The 15,261-nt window shown below is 64.7% G+C and overlaps 4 protein-coding genes across 7 annotated transcripts; 2 read left to right on the top strand and 2 right to left on the bottom strand.

Annotated features, from left to right (window-relative positions):
• Positions 1–104: 104 nt before the first annotated feature.
• On the bottom strand, positions 105–2,212 carry ABHD14A (abhydrolase domain containing 14A). The gene is made up of 4 exons (XM_040591948.1): positions 1,584–2,212; positions 1,341–1,456; positions 758–990; positions 105–475 (listed from the first exon to the last, which is right to left on the bottom strand). The coding sequence occupies exons 1-4, from the start codon at positions 1,829–1,831 to the stop codon at positions 293–295; spliced, it is 780 nt and encodes a 259-aa protein (XP_040447882.1). The 5' UTR covers positions 1,832–2,212; the 3' UTR covers positions 105–292.
• A 145-nt stretch (positions 2,213–2,357) lies between these two features.
• LOC121087198 (protein ABHD14B-like) lies at positions 2,358–4,341 on the top strand. Of its 2 annotated transcripts, none has more exons than XM_040591950.1 (4): positions 2,358–2,463; positions 2,991–3,200; positions 3,376–3,617; positions 3,964–4,341. In XM_040591950.1, the coding sequence occupies exons 2-4, from the start codon at positions 2,993–2,995 to the stop codon at positions 4,144–4,146; spliced, it is 633 nt and encodes a 210-aa protein (XP_040447884.1). In that variant the 5' UTR covers positions 2,358–2,463; positions 2,991–2,992; the 3' UTR covers positions 4,147–4,341. The 2 variants fall into 2 exon arrangements, with proteins under 2 accessions (XP_040447884.1, XP_040447883.1); XM_040591949.1 differs by lacking the exon at positions 2,358–2,463 and adding an exon at positions 2,499–2,686.
• Positions 4,342–5,542: 1,201 nt separating this feature from the next.
• Positions 5,543–11,997, top strand: PCBP4 (poly(rC) binding protein 4). Of its 3 annotated transcripts, XM_040593149.1 has the most exons (13): positions 5,543–5,735; positions 7,319–7,434; positions 7,774–7,797; positions 7,876–7,908; positions 8,175–8,291; positions 8,376–8,501; positions 8,731–8,859; positions 9,126–9,200; positions 9,375–9,419; positions 9,609–9,684; positions 10,057–10,109; positions 10,568–10,737; positions 11,061–11,995. In XM_040593149.1, exons 2-13 carry the CDS (start codon positions 7,339–7,341, stop codon positions 11,374–11,376), a joined length of 1,260 nt encoding a protein of 419 aa, XP_040449083.1. In that variant the 5' UTR covers positions 5,543–5,735; positions 7,319–7,338; the 3' UTR covers positions 11,377–11,995. The 3 variants fall into 3 exon arrangements, with proteins under 3 accessions (XP_040449083.1, XP_040449084.1, XP_040449085.1); XM_040593150.1 differs by lacking the exon at positions 9,126–9,200 and having other exon boundaries at positions 11,061–11,996; XM_040593151.1 differs by lacking the exon at positions 5,543–5,735 and having other exon boundaries at positions 8,180–8,291; positions 11,061–11,997.
• A 461-nt stretch (positions 11,998–12,458) lies between these two features.
• On the bottom strand, positions 12,459–15,128 carry LOC121087144 (probable G-protein coupled receptor). The gene is made up of 2 exons (XM_040591828.1): positions 14,903–15,128; positions 12,459–14,572 (listed from the first exon to the last, which is right to left on the bottom strand). The coding sequence occupies exon 2, from the start codon at positions 14,460–14,462 to the stop codon at positions 13,233–13,235; it is 1,230 nt and encodes a 409-aa protein (XP_040447762.1). The 5' UTR covers positions 14,463–14,572; positions 14,903–15,128; the 3' UTR covers positions 12,459–13,232.
• Positions 15,129–15,261: the final 133 nt, after the last annotated feature.

The following is a 15,261-nucleotide window of genomic DNA, read 5'->3' as shown; positions in this document are numbered from 1 at the left end:
GGCAGGCAGGGGCCGGGCCGGGCACCCTCCTGCCCCACACTAGAGGCCGAGAGACGGGGCTGGAGCCCAGGGAGCCCCGCGGCGCTTGGGGACACACGCAGAAACCAGAGCAGCATCAGTTTATTGGCCTCCTGACAGAGGAGGAACTGTCCTGCCAGACAAGGAACACCCTCAGTGTGTCCCCCCCAGCCACCCTGGGGACGCCCCAAAAAAGAACAGCACCTTTCACGCCAGCCGCCTGTGTGTCCCAGTCCCACAGGATGCCCCAGCCTCTGTCCTCGCTCGGCAGCGCTCACTTTAGCTGGTGCAGGAAGCCCAGCAGGGCCCGGTGGAAGTCGTCTGGCTTGTCCAGGTAGCAGGCATGGCCGGCATCAGGCACCACAGCCACACGGTGCCCAGGGAGCTGCCGGAGGCTCTGCAGGGCCTGGGGAGCCAGGATTGTGTCACGGTCACCATACAGGATCAGGGTGGGCGTCTTGGTAAGGGCAGAGAGAAAACCAGAGTGGTTATCAGAGGGGGAAATGGCCACCACACTCCTTTTGTGCTGTGCCCACCTCCATCCATCATCATGGGGGCTGCAAAGCTGAGGGAAGGCAGGTGCCAGCCCCGCCACGAGCTGAGGGGAGCAAAGGTCCCCCTCACTGCTCCCCTCGCTCACCCCAAAACAGGGCCACCCTCCATGCCACCTTACAACCAGCTAGCCTACAAGGTTTGCCAGTACCCAGGGATATCCCCAGAGCCCACCAACCCAACTCACCTGGACCCGCCGGTACTGCTCAGCAGTGTAGTCCTTGGTGCCCACGGGTGCAATGGGCACAAAGCCAGCCAGCCGGTCCCCCTGCGCCAGGAGGAAGGGTAGGGCAAAGCGGCCGCTCATGGAGGGGCTGACAAGAATGGGCCTCCGGATGCCCAGCTCCTGGAGGACATGGTCCAGGAAAGCCACCCGGTCCTGTGCTGTGGCCATCTCCGCCGGGGGTGAATCCCCATAGCCTAGGGCAGAGGGCATGGAGTGGGTGTGGGGTAGGGGGAACTGTGCAGCCTGCAATGATCTCTCCCCCTGAGGCTCAGCTAGCTTGGCAGAAAATAGGCAACCAGTCAAGCCTCAGCAGTTGTACAGCCACAGCCGTGCACCAGCCAGACCAAGCCAACTCCAGCCCAAGCATTTGGGTGGCCACGGAAGTCAATGCCCTGGGGCAAAGCCAAATCCCCATGGGGACCACCATTAGCTGTCTAAAGAGGTCCAGAGCCCTCCCTAAAGAGGTCCAGACCCCAGCAGTGGCTAAGGTGATGGACTGGAGCTGACCAGAGGGATCAACTTCAGGGCAATGCCGTGGTCCTACCAGGCAGATCTATTGCAACTGCACGGTAGCCTTCTCCGGCAAGCAGCGCCAGTGTGCCCAAGGCCTCCCACGTCTTGGAGGTGAATGCCTGGCCGTGCAGGAACAGGACATCGGGCCTGTGGTGGGGAAAACAGGTGGGAAGGGGTTCAGGGAAGACAGCATGCCTACAGTCATCCAGTGGCCACGAGGGCTAGGGAAGACCGACCACCTTCCTCTGCTACGGGAGCCAGCGGGCTGACCCACCTCCCGGGGCTGGCAGCGCCGCTGGCCTGGGGCCCTGCAGAAGCCTCCCTGTAGAAAACGGGGGGCTCTCCCGCAGCCATTCCGCTTCGTGCGGTGGTGTTGGCCACCCGCCGGCCCCGCTTCCCCTCCTCAGGCCGGGTACCCGCCAGGCGCCGCTCCTGCTGCGTGGCCGGCAGCAGCAGGTAGAGGAGGAAGGTGAGGAGCACCCCGAGGAGCAGCAGCCCCAGGCGGCCGCGGCCGACCGGCATCTCTGCTCCCCCTGGAGAAGGAAAATGGCAGCGAGGGGCTAGAAGCCCCAAACCCCACTGCTGCGGGGCAGGGTAGGCCTCAGACCGCGCTGCTCTCCTCTCTCCGGCCCGGCCCGCGTCTCCCACGCCCGGCGCTGGGAGCCCCACTCGGCTCCAGCCCCCCGAGCCCCCGCTGGCTCCGGCCGCCGCCCTCGCCGCCCCTCAGGCCCGGCCAGGACATGCAGCCCGCCCGGCACCGGCCCTCACGGCGCCGCGCCCGCGGCCCGAGGCTCCGCCTGGCGGGAGGCCGCAGCGCTGCAGGCCCCGAGGGCTGTTAGCTGGGGGCCTGCCCGCCGCACCGACCCACCGGGCCGGGACCGAGGTCTCGGGAGAGAACGGCCGGTGCCGGGAGAGGAGCCCCGGCCAACGGGGCTCGGCTAGAGCTCGGCTCGGTTCGGCAAGGGCTCGGCAGAGCTCGGCCAGCTCGGCTAGCGCTCGGCTAAGGCTCGGCGGCGCTCGGCTCGGTTCGGCAACAGCTCGGCTAGGGCTCGGCTAGGGCTCGGCAGCGCTCGGCCAGCTCGGCTAGGGCTCGGCTCGGTTCGGCAACGGCTCGGCGGCGCTCGGGAGAGCTCGGGTGACTCGGCAGAGCTCGGGTAGGGCTCTCGGCTTGACTCGGCTAGAGCTCGGTGGGGCTCGGCTCGGTGGGGCGGCGGCGGTTCCCAGGGCCGCCTCGGGCCCTGCGCTCCGTGAGGCGGTGCCGCCGCTTCCTCTGCCCGCGCCCCGCCGGCCTTTGGACCCGCGGCGCGGCATCGCCAGCCCCGTGGTGCGGCGGGGAGCGGGCGGCGAGCGGCGGCCGGCAGTGGGGCAGAGGAGCAGGTAAGGGCCGCCGGCCCGGCGCAGGGCGGGGAAACTGAGGCAGAGGCAGGACCGTGAGCCTGCCTGCCGCGAGCGAGTGGCCCCGCACCCACCCCGGGGCCGGCCTCCCACCCGTGTCCCCCAGAAGGAGGGTGGTGCCAGTGTAACCCCCCCTTCCCAGTGCCAGTGCCACAGCCTGCCAGCCCTCCTGCCTCCGCCGGGCCTCGAGGCCAGGACGAGGCCTGTGGCCCCTTATGCTAGGCTGCACGTGGGCCCCGGGCCCACTTCCACCTCTCAACCCCCGCAACATCCCTCCCAACCCCAGTCATGGCCACCCCGCGGCTCACCGAGAGCACCGTCACGGTGGACGGCCAAACCCTCTTCTACCGCCAAGCTGAGCCAGACCAGCAGGCGCCAAAGCTGACAGTGCTGCTGCTGCATGGCATTCGCTTCTCCTCCGACACCTGGCTTCAGCTGCAGACGCTTGCCATACTGGCCGAAAACGGCTACCGAGCTGTGGCTATTGACCTGCCGGGTAAGGGATGGTGGCAAGCACAGCCCCGGAGCAAGGTGGGGGCCGGGGGGAGCTGTCACAGCCACTTGAGCTTGTGGTGGCAGGATGGCAGCCCCAGCGTCCTGCTGTGCTGGCTTCTCCCGGTCATCAGGTGGCAGGGAATATGACAGGGCAATTTCTGTCTCCTACGGCTCAGGGCTGGGGCGCTCGAAAGATGCCGTGGCGCCAGCACCAGTGGGCCAGCCAGCACCGGGGGCTTTCCTGAAAGCAGTTTCGGAGGCTTTGTGCCTGGGTCCAGCCGTGGTGATCAGCCCGTCGCTCAGCGGCATGTACTCCCTGCCCTTCCTCTTCCAGCACAACCACCTGCTCAAGGCGTATGTGCCCGTGGCACCCATCTGCACTGAGAAATTCACAGTGGAGCAGTACACCCAGATCAAAGTACGGCCTGGAGGGAGATTGTGGGAGGTCAAGGAACTGGGAGGGGATAGTGAGGAGGGGACCCTGGCACTGCATTTGGGCACAGGAAAAACCAAACAGGCCAGAAGCAATGTTGCCACTGGAAAAGGGGAATGTGATGGTGAAGGAATGTGACCGTAGGGTAGCAGGAGGGAAACAGGGAACGTGGGGAGACCCAGGATTCTGAGCCTGTTTCCCCTTCTCATGGTGGGTGGGGGAGAAGGGCAAGCACCTCCCCTCCATGTCCTGGTCCCAGGGTGTCCCTCGACCAGGAGGACCACGTGCCTGGGTGCTGTTGGCAAGCTCAGAGTGCGTTCCCCCTCTGCAGACCCCCACGCTGATCGTGTACGGGGACCAGGACATGGAGCTGGGGCAGGCCAGCCTGAACAACCTGCGGCACCTCCCCAAGCACGGTGTGCTGGTGCTGCAGGGTGCTGGACATGCCTGCTACCTGGACAAGCCGAATGAGTGGCACCGCGAGCTCCTGACCTTCCTGCAGCAGCTGGAGTGAGCAGGACGGCTGTGTGGAGGGGGCCCACAGGGCAGGGGGACATGGCCAACCCACCCACCCTGCGCCTGAGCACGCACCCTTGCACCAAGCCAGCTGCTCACCTGGTGTCCCCACCCAACCCTGCCATGCCGTGCCAGGCCCATGCCAGCACCACAACCTTCCTTGGGACCAAATAAAACCCCAGCTCTGCTACCACTTTCCTGCCACCTTCCTCCTGCTTCTTTCCATCCTTCCCGCCTCCGTCCCTGGTGCCCACCTCCTCCGTGGCCCCCATCCCACGCAGATTTTTGGGGGATGACAGCAGGGGAGGTACAGCCCCTGAGGGATGGAACATTCGCAGAGTGTTGCCCTGTGGGTGGGCAAGTACTGGCTGTGAGGCCTTTGGAGCCCACCCATCACTTCTGGCAGGATCCCTGGGAGCCTTGGATGGTGTCCAGGGAGCCCTGGGGCTGTGTTCAGGAACAGGTAGGTCCCCTGGGGTAGTGGCACCTATGTCTCCAGCCTGCCCGCTTCCTCTTCATCCTCCTCTTCCTCCTCCCACCCCTCCTAGCGTGCATCCAAGCCCAGGGTAATCCACAGGGGCTTAAAAGGGAACTGCCAGCCTTGGCTGGCTCCCGCCCGTATTGGCCACAGCCTGGTGCCCCCAGGGAAGGTGGAGGGCGATTTACTGAATGAGTGGCTACCAAGAACAGATGAGGGGGCGGGTGGGGAGGCCTGACAGAAGGGGGGGACAAGCCCCCTGGCCACCACCTGCCTTTCTCCATCTTAGTGCTGCTGCACCAGGCACTCCCGGGCACAGATGGAGCCGGCAGCAGGGTGCCTCCCCAGTGCCCCCCTTCACCAAGGCTGCCTGGGCTTTAGCTGCTTACGCCAGGGCCCAGGAGGATTTAGTGGGGGAGGTAACAGTGGGGGTGGGGGGTGGGGGGGGGGACACGCTTGGCTGCGGGTGGCACGGGGCAGTGCCAGGGGGGCAGAAGTTGGTCCCTGCCCTGGCAGTAAGGCAGGACCCTGGTCCAGAGCATCCCTTACCCCCCACCCGTTTCAGGTCACCTGTTGCAGCCACAGGGGCGCCTCCTGCTCCCCCAGCCCTCCAGGCACTCCCCCCTAGCAGCAGCCCCGGGTGCCAGCGGGCCCTGGGGTGCCAGCTGCCCCGTCCCTGCCCGCTCCGGTGTCCTTGAGGCCTCGAGCCCTGCCAGCTGATCGGCTTCCAGGAAAAAAAAAAAAAAAAAAAAAAAAAAAAAACAAAAAAACCACACCACCGCAATTACAAAGAGGGGTGATGTGTGAGCCAAAGGGGGGGGCAGGGGGGCCAGGAATGTCCCCAGCGGTGGCAGATGGCCTTACCCAGGGTGCATTGTTCCTTTTAGTGTCTCTTATCCGCTGTAATAGGATCCCGGAGGGAGGGATGTGGGAGAGGGGAAGAGCGAGGGGGGCCCCGGCGTGGACCGGGGTGGGGGCCGGGGCTGCCAGCCTGGCCCTGGCCTGTCAAGCGGCTCATTGTTCCTGCCCCGGGTGTCACTGGGCGCTGCCGGGGACAATGTGGCACTGAGCGGGGTGGCCGGCGGCGGAGGGACGAGGCGCACGGAAAGGTACCCGCCAGGCCCCCTCCCGCGGGGACCGGGGGGCTTGGGGCGGCCGGGAGGGCGAGCGGAGAGTGGTTCCCCCTGGGACGGGGTGGGGGCTTCCTCCTGTCCCCCCCGTCACCTCCCTTTGCCCCCCGAAGGTGCCCCGAAGGACGGGCGGTGCCCACCCTCGCGGCTGTCCCGCCGCCAGCCGTGGCACGGCGCCGGGGCAGGTGGCCTGTGCCCATCACCGGGGCCTTGGGCGTCCCTGCCCGCCCGGCTCACCTGGGGCAGCGCACCCCCCTGCCCGCCGCCCCCCGCACCGCCTGTGGCAGTGGGGGGACACTCGTGGCCCTGCCGCTTCCCCGCCCTGCCCCACCGCCAGCCTCATCCTTCTCTCCCGGCGGATCTTTTGTCCCCGGCGGGTCCCCGCTGCCGTCCGTCCCCGGGGGATGGGGGACCCGGCAGGCTGCCCGCTCCTGCCGGCACTGCGCACGGCTCCGGGCGCTGCGGGGAAGGGGGATACAGGGGGGTACACCGTCCACCCCCACCCCCATTTCAGGCTCTTCTCCATCGGCAGTGGGAATATCCCCCTTCCCCAGCCTTTCCACCTTTCTCCAGGCCCCGGTAACGGGGGGATGATGATGGGGTGGCCAAATCACGCCGGGGGTGCAAGCCCCAGCACTTAGGGGGTGCAGAGGCGACCAGCCTGCCCCCCTACCCCTCTACCCTGATGCAGGAGATGTGCCGTAGTGGTGGCGAGTGCTGCCAGCACCTAAAATAACCGCCCCCCCGCCGCCATGTCGGCAGACACGGGCCCCAGCCCCAACACGGGTGCTTTGTTTCAAAGCCGCTTGGCATCGGCCAGCTTGCCGGGAGCCAGCAGCGCCGCAGCCGCCCACCCGTGCCCAGACACACGGCGATTGTCCTCCTCCCAGCCCCGCGCTGGCACCGCAGGGCCCGGCCACCCCCGGCCCCAGGCACAAGGTCTGGGGGGGTCCCTGGGCTGCTCGGGCCGGGGGGACAGGGTGCAGCGGCATCGTGCATTGGGCATCACCCTGCAGTTCACGTCAGGCTGGCACTCCCCGTCAGGGAGGTTGCCTCAGTTGCCCTGGGCTTTGTGCACAGGCAAGGGAGGGGAAGAGGAGGAGGAGGAGGAAGGCTCACACAGCCTGCAAGACCACCCAGGCCACCTCTGCTCCTCCTGCCCCACGTGCCACCACCCCAGCAAGCATCTGCAAAGCAAACCCCATCCTACAGCCACGCTCCCCACGTTTTCCACCCCACCCCACCCCCAACACCCACCCAGCTCCTGGCTTCGGGAAGGTGCGGTGCCAGCTCCGACCCAGGCTGTGTGTGGGCCAGGTTGAAGGCAGCTGCCTGCAGGCTCAGGCAGACACATGGCGACACATTCATTTTGGGGAGCTCCTGGAAGGTGTGCAGGATGCCAGTGGGGTACCACGGGGCCGTGCAAGCCTCCCCTGCTGGAGAATGGCACTGTGCTGCCTCAGTTTCCCCGCTTCCCAGCCATAGGTGCTTTTCAGGCTGCAGATTTAGCAGGAGGGTTAGTTGGTGCCTCCCCCCTCTCTGGAGACCACTGTGTCCCACAGGCTCAGCTCGCCCTCCCGCCATGGCATCGCCAGACAGAGCCAGCGGCATGGGCGGCAGCCCCGAGGAGACAGAGCTCAGCATCACACTGACCCTCCGCATGCTCATGCATGGCAAGGTAACAGTGGCCGGGTTCGGCACTGCTTGGGGGGTTGGTAATGCCCGGGGTAGGGGGGCCCTGCTGGAGAACCAGCTCCTCACCAGCACCCTGTTCTCCTCCCCTGCTCCCAACCCCCCATCCTCCCCGGGAACAGCATTCCCAGAAGGATTTCTTCCCCCATCCTGAGCCATGGAGTGGCTTGTTCCCATGCTGCTGTGTCACCAGCAAGCCACCCACTGTCCCAGTGGCCACGGGGCAGGGTCTGGCTGTTGCCCATTGGTCTGGCTGTGGGCAGAGGAGGGATGTGGCAGGCAGGGAGCTGCCTGCTGACAAGGCCACCCCTCTCTGCCTTTGCAGGAGATCGGCAGCATCATTGGCAAGGTAAGATTTGGGGACCAGGGCGCTGCCAGCCCCAGGCTCCCCTGGACCTCACCACCCACCCTGTTCCTCTCCCCGCAGAAAGGAGAGACTGTTAAGAGGATACGAGAGCAGGTAAGGGCATGCTGGGGGTTGCCAGGTCCTGCTGCTTGTCCTGCATGTACCTGGTGGCTCCGACATGCCCAGCCCTGGCCCCCCTCCAATCCCAGGTGGACCTATGGGAAACGTGGCTGCACCCCAGGGAAGGCTGCCTGGGGCAGGTGGGAGGGGGGAAAGCCCAGGTCTGCACTCATCAAGCCCCCCAGTGAGCCCTTCTCTGGGGGGGACACATGGAGCACAGGGCCTGTGATGTCCCTGATGGGGTGTCACACTGTCCCCAGAGCAGTGCGCGCATCACCATCTCGGAGGGGTCCTGCCCTGAGCGCATCACCACCATCACCGGCTCCACTGACGCCGTATTCCGCGCTGTCTCCATGATCGCCTTCAAGCTGGAGGAGGTAGGCATCTCTCCCCCCACAGTGAGTGCCCCCATGCCTACAGGTTCCTGGGGGTCTGACACTGCATCCCCCCTCCCCTCACAGGACCTGGGAGCAGGGGGTGATGGGGCAGCAGGCAGATCGCCGGTGACACTGCGCCTCGTCATCCCGGCCAGCCAGTGTGGCTCACTCATCGGCAAGGCAGGAACTAAGATCCGGGAGATCCGGGAGGTGAGGCTGAGGGTGCCCTGGGTGCAGGCTCCCCTTTTCCCCTGGGGGGCACAGAGCCGTGGGCATGTGGGCTGCCACGGCTGCGCAGGGGCTGTGGGAGTTGATGCAGGAGTGGAGCATCATCCTGTGGGTCCTGCAAAGGTCCGTGTGGCCCAGGGGAGATGTGAGCTACTGAGCCCTGGAGGGGAGTGGCTGAGGCACCCCAGCATCTCCCTTTGTCCCCCGCCAGAGCACAGGGGCGCAGGTGCAGGTGGCCGGTGACCTGCTGCCCAACTCCACCGAACGGGCCGTCACTGTCTCAGGGGTGCCGGACACCATCATCCAGTGCGTGAGGCAGATCTGCGCCGTTATCCTGGAGGTACCCACTGAACCCCATGCCCAGCCCAGGGGGTCATGAGCTGCCTGCCTCCCCCCTCCCCAGGGCTTACCATGCCCACCTGGACCCAGGCACTGAGGTCCCCCTGCATGGAAGCCCATAAGAGCACCCTGCCTTGGCAGTGTTGGGGGCTGTGCCCAGCTTGCTGGGGGCATGAGAGGGCAGAGGAGGTCTGGGGGGACCCGTGGGGCTACGGGGACATTCAGCCTCATCTCTCATCCCCTTCACCTCCTTCCCTCCCTCTCCAGTCGCCTCCAAAGGGGGCCACCATCCCCTACCACCCTGGCCTCTCCCTCGGCACCATCCTGCTCTCTGCCAACCAGGTAAGGGGTGCAGCCCCCCCAGGGGCATGGGGTGGCCAGAGGGCCCGGCCTCTGCCAGCAAGGGGCAACTTTTGTGGGCTTGGGGTGGCCTCCCTGCTCTGGGGAGGGGTGGCCTGAGGCAGGGGTCTGCACCTGGCTCCCCACTGATGCCCCTTCCTTCCCCTCTGCCCCCAGGGCTTCTCCATGCAAGGCCAGTACAGTGGGGTCTCTCCCGCGGAGGTGAGTCTGTCCCTGTGGCAGCCCACCCCTGCTCCCAGGGGCACCAGATCTGTGCCCACCAGGATGGGTGCTGCTGGGGATGCCTCTCCTGGGAGGTGCTGGGTGCCAGTGTCCAGCCCCAGGAGGGACAGGGGACCCTCTGCAGTCACCTCTAATGCCTTCTTCCTCTTCCTCCCACTGCCTGGGCAGGTGACGAAGCTGCAGCAGCTGTCGGGGCACACGCTCCCCTTCGCCTCCCTGGGCCACGCACCCTCCATGGTGCCAGGTGAGCACCTCCCGTGCCTCCGCAGGGCTGGCGGTATGGAGTGCCCCTCCTGACCCACCCAGCCACCTGGCCCTGGTGGGGGGAGGGCATCCCAGTCCCTTGCACCCTCTCTGATCCCAGCACCCCTGGCATGACTACCTGACCCCCAGAATTCTTGATTTCCTGGGGTCCCTGCACCCACTAGAGCCCCTCAGCCCTGCAGTGGGGGAGCACTGGCACCAAATCACAACTGGTGCCTATGTCCCGTCCTCCCTGCCTCTCCCCAGGTTTGTCCCTGGGGTGACTGACTGTCCCAGCATGGGGCTGGTGTGGGGGCATGGAGCTGCTGGAGACCCACCCTCCCACCACTAACATCCCTGTTTCTCCCTCCAGGCCTGGACACCAGCTCCCAGAGCAGCTCCCAGGAGTTCCTGGTGCCCAATGACGTACGTGTGGGTCCTGGGGATGGCGAGGCAGACCACAGCTTGCCCCCACCCATGTGTTCCACCCCACAGCCTCTTTGTAGAGGCCAGCACCCACCACCCTGCACAGGGGAGGTTCTGCCTCGGCTGCCAGAGCTCAGGGGCAAGAGGGGCTGCTGGGTCAGAAGCAGTTGGAATAAAAGGGAAACTGAGGCACAGAAGGGGGAAAGGGCTTGGTCAACACCAAGGAAGAGCCTTGGGATGTGGCAGCCCAACAATGCCAGCTTGTGGGGGGGGTGTGGGGCTTGAGTAAGACCAAAAAGTAGAGTCTGCCCAAGGAAAGCAGCACCCTGCCCTCACAGTGTCTGCCTCAGTTTCCCCAATCCTCCCAGGCACAGAGCGTGGCCAGGTGAGCCCCTGGGAGCTCCCTGCTTGACGAGGCTCCAGCTGCTCCCAGCTCACCCTGGTCCCTGCCCCTCCAGCTCATTGGCTGCATCATTGGCCGTCACGGCAGCAAGATCAGCGAGATCCGGCAGATGTCAGGTGCCCACATCAAGATCGGGAACCAGACTGAGGGCTCCAGCGAGAGGCATGTGACCATCACGGGGACCCCCGTCAGCATCACCCTGGCTCAGTACCTCATCACAGCCTGGTAGGTGCCAGCTGGGGGCACGCAGGCTGGCTGCTAGCAAGGAGTGACACCTCCCTAGTGCCCCAGCACAGCTTTTAGGGGACACTCACTCCAGCATCCTCAGGAAGGATGAGCTGGGATGGTGCTGTGAGGTCCCCAGATGGTGGGTGCAGGACCTGAGACGCCACAGGGTTTGAGCCCCAGCTTTTTAGTCCTCACCAGATGTGCTACAGAGATGTGTGCCAGAAGGGATGGGGTGTATGGTCCTTGCACCCTACGATGGGCACATTGCGGTGGGAGACTGTCTGTCACTGTGGTTTTCACCTTGTTGCTTGCTTCTCCAGCTTAGAGACGGCCAAATCTACCTCCCAGGCGTCACCAGGCCCTGGCTCCATGGACCTCGGTATGGGCTTCTCCCAGCCCCTCGCCCCAGGCTCTGGTGCAGCACTGCCTGCCGTCGCTCCAGCCCCCCCAGCCCTGCTGGGCACCCCCTACACCATCTCCCTCTCCAACTTCATCGGCCTGAAGCCGGTGTCCTTCCTGGCACTATCCCCATCCTCTGTGGCGGGTCCCAATGGTGGCACTGCCACCTACACGACCAAGATCTCGGCAGCCAATGGCACCAAGAAAGCTGACCGGCAGAAGTTCTCACCCTATTGAGCCCCACCGGTGGGTGGGCAAGGGGGTCTGGTGTGCCACCCCGTGCCAGGGACACCTCCCCGCTGCCCACCCTGTCCTCAGCTGCTGCCAGGTGCCCCATGCCCAGGTGGACCCCCTTGCTCCCCACCCCAGGGAAGGGAAGGGTCTTCCCAGCAGTGATGCCTGCTGGAGGAACGAGCTGCTCCGCTGCCTGCTGCCTGTTCCAGCAGTGCTGTGCCCCCCTCCCTGATCTTCCTGCATGGGGACCATGTGCCCTGGTATTGGCAGGGGGGCTGTCTCTGCTGGCTCAGGGTCCCTTCTCCCATTGCCCTGTGCTGGGGTGGGACCCCCACCTCCTGCTCCTTGCCCTGCCCACCCTGCTGTCCTCCTGCTCACCCCCTGGCTAGCACCCAAAAGCCAGGTCCCACTGGATGAGGGGCTGCCTGGCCTCTCTGGGGGTCTCCCTTCCCTTGGCTCTGGTGGGGGGCCCTCCCTGGGCCACCCTGGGGCAATCTCCGCCCAGCAACCCCATCCAAGAGCCAGTCCCTGCTGGCTTGGAAATGCTGTACATATAAGTATATTTTTTCCTCCTTTGTAACTTATCAATGGTTTAATAAAAAGATAAAATTTACAAGAAAAAAATAATAATATACCCCACCCTGGGTGGAGACACCCCTCCACGTCAAGGGCATGGGGTGGTGGCTGGAGGGGCATCCCTGCGGCCAGAGGGGTGCTGGCCCTCAGCCCCAGTCTTTCTGGGGGTCTTCCTAGAGACCCCTCCCTGCCATGAGGCAGTTTGAGAGGCCATGGGGCAGTTCTCCCCCAGCCCCCCAGTTATCACTGGGGCAAGGGCATCTCCAACCCACTGTGCCAGCACCAACCCTGGGACCTTTGTGGGTGGGCTGGGGGTGATGTGCCCCTCCAGCATCCCTCAACAGGGTCCAGTCCTTTTTCTTGCACTGGGGACCCCATGAGAGGGGCCTCAAGCACCACAGAAGCGATGACACTGAAGGGGGACAGCAGGTCCTGGTACCCTCCAGCTGCCGCTGCCCAGGGGCACCCCACGTGCCCCACCCACCCACCCACCCCTGTGCCACCACGTCTACCCCAGCGCACCCCTGGCTGGCAGCCCAGTTTGGCTGGCACGTGGCACCACTGGCTGGGCTTCAGCTGGGCAGCTGTGTCCATAAACAGCCTGGCACGGACCCCCGGCCGGCCAGCATCCCTCCCTGGAGGGGCAGCCCCTACCAGCTGCGGGGGGACAGAGAGCACGGCTGGGCATGGCCACGGCACCAAAAAACCAGACCTGGCCAGAGCCAGCCCCATGGGTGCTTGTCACCCTGATAAGTACCACAGGTGACAGGAGCTTCTCCAGCCAGAGGTTAGTTTTGGGTTAAAGAGCCAAGGACAGGGGGCTCCACATAATCTCAGCAGGGTGCCCCGCGCCCTGGTGTTACTGGTGTTAGTGGTGTTAGCTGACCCACTGCTCCTGGGTAAGGTGCAATGGACATCTACTTTTCCCCATTGGCCACAAGTGGTCCCAACAGGCGATGGATATGGAGGTGCCCCCTCCTCTGCCCTGTGTAGGAGCCCCTTAGCATCCTGTGTCCTGAGGAGAGCCCATCCATGCAACTGGACTGAGCTGGTGGAGCCAGAGACAATCCCAGCCCATAGAAGGGAGATGAGGCTTCCCCAGATCTGCTGCCTTCTCCTGAACAGAGAAACTACCTTCCACCATAGGCTCAGAGAAGAGGCAAAACCTGAACAAGAACTCCTCCAAATCCAAGAGACTGAGCCCAAGCAGGTCCAATGGGGGTCCCTGACAGGTCCCCTGCCCACCCTCCTTCCCAGCATGGTGGGACAAGGCCTCTTGCTTCTCAGGTGCTTTCTTCAGGAACTTGACCTGGGATGGGGAAGCCCATCTTGGTCTGGTCCAGCCTGTTCCTGGGGCTGGGGCTGATGCAGCTGGCATGGGTCTCCAGCGTGCAAGTCGCTCTCTGGAGGAACTGCAAGAAGTTTTCCTGGATGGAAGCCTCCGAGACAGAAAGGCAGAGCTCCTGGCCCAGCGGCCGGTTGAGACAGCTGCGCCGGAGCCGGGCCAGCTCCTCCCTGATCTGGCGGTTCAGCAGCCCATAGAAGAAGGGATTGATGGCAAAGGAGGAGTAGGCAATCCAGGTGACCACCATTTCCCCATGCCCACCACCCACTGTGCCAGTTGTGACAGAGGAGTGCAAGTGGAAAGCAAAAAAGGGCAGCCAGCAGCACAAGAACTGCCCCACAATGAGGACCAAGGTGAGGATGGCCTTGTTGCTTCCCAGAAAGCGCTCTGGCATCAGCCTGGGCAGTGGCAGGTTCCTGGTGGTGATGATGGTCACTTGACTGGCGATGGAGTCAGATCGGTGCCTCGGTGCAGCTGCCTGTGCTGGTGCAGGCATGTGCTGCAGGGATGCCATCCGGGCCACGCGGTAGACACTGCAGTAGACAGCCAAGATGATGATGGTAGGCAGAACAAAGCAGACGATGCTGAAGATGATCATAAAAATCTTCTTGTGAGCCCCAGGGCTCCAGTAGACTGTACAGCGGCTGGCACTGGTGGCCCCGTTGCCTTGAGGCCAGCCCACCAGTGCCAAGACAGTGATGAGAACAGACTTGACCCAAATGAAGATCACTCCGGCCACCGCCAGCCTGATGGTCATCTTGACCTCATACCTCATGGGGTGGACAATGTAGTAGTACCGCTCCACGCTGATGATCGAGATGGTGAGGATGGAGGCACTGATGAAACAGATATTCAGGAATATCAAGCCCTGGCACTCGGCAATGCTGTAGATCACCCTGTTGAAGCAGGAGGAGCTGGAGATGATCCCCAAGGGCATGAGGAAAATGGCAGAGAGGAGGTCGACCACACAGAGGTGGCAGACGAAGATGAACTTCCTGAGAAGGGGGGTTTTGAGAATGACAACCATCACCACCGTGTTGGCCACCAGGGCGGTGAGGGTGAGCAGGACCATGCAGAGGAGGCCCACCACCTCCTGGGCAATGGACTGCTCGGGGACAGAGAGCAGCTCTAGGTTGTCCGTGGTGTTCAGCCCCATTCGGCTCGCCATCCCCACCAAGGGCTAAGGCAGCAGCTCCAGTGCCTGGGCAGCAAGGGCTCTTCTCCTGCGTCCCTTAGAGGGAAACCCCACCACAACCATGGCTGCTGTCTTCTCTTTGCCTGTTGGGGAGGGGAGCAGGATGTGAAGAAGAATCAAAATGAGGAAGAGCCACAGAGAAACCCAGAGACGACCTGAAGCCCTCCAAGATGCTGGAGCAGGTGAGGTCACAGCACCCTGCCTACCCCAGAGCGGGCATCTGGGCTGTGCCCAACCTGGCCAGGGCTGGCACTGCTGGGACCCGCTGTGCTGTGCCAGGCTGACGCCCTGTGCCCCTGCCCCAGCCACACCAGCACACCCCGAGGGGGGACAGCATGGACCCGCCTGCTCCATCCCTGCTCCTTGCTCTGGCTGCGGGGGACCCTGGGGTGGGGGTGGGGGACCCAGCGCACCTTTGTTCCTGGGGAGGTGGGTGATGCTCCCCTCCTCGCTGGGGATCCTTCCTGCCGGCGTCGCTCCTGCAGCAGAACAGGGGCTGCTGCCCCCGTGCAAGGCCACGCTCCCCCTTCCCCGCACCCGTCACCCGTCACCCGCTCGTCATCCTGTTTGCCTGCAGCCTACCAGCTGCGGATGGCACCAGCTGTCACTCCCGGGCGCTGCCTGTGCTGTGCGGTCCCACGGGGACAGCTGCTGGGTCCTAGCAGCCGGCGGGGGCTCAGGAAGGGGGGACTGGGGTCCCCGAGCCCTATGCCCCCCCAGCATGGCCACCCACTGCTCCAGGCCCGGTCCTGCTGCAAGGACAGCTTAGCCC

The sequence above is a fragment of the Falco naumanni genome, chromosome 4, assembly GCF_017639655.2.
Source record: "Falco naumanni isolate bFalNau1 chromosome 4, bFalNau1.pat, whole genome shotgun sequence".
NCBI lineage: Eukaryota > Metazoa > Chordata > Aves > Falconiformes > Falconidae > Falco > Falco naumanni.
This window is presented reverse-complemented; position numbering and strand designations above follow the sequence as displayed.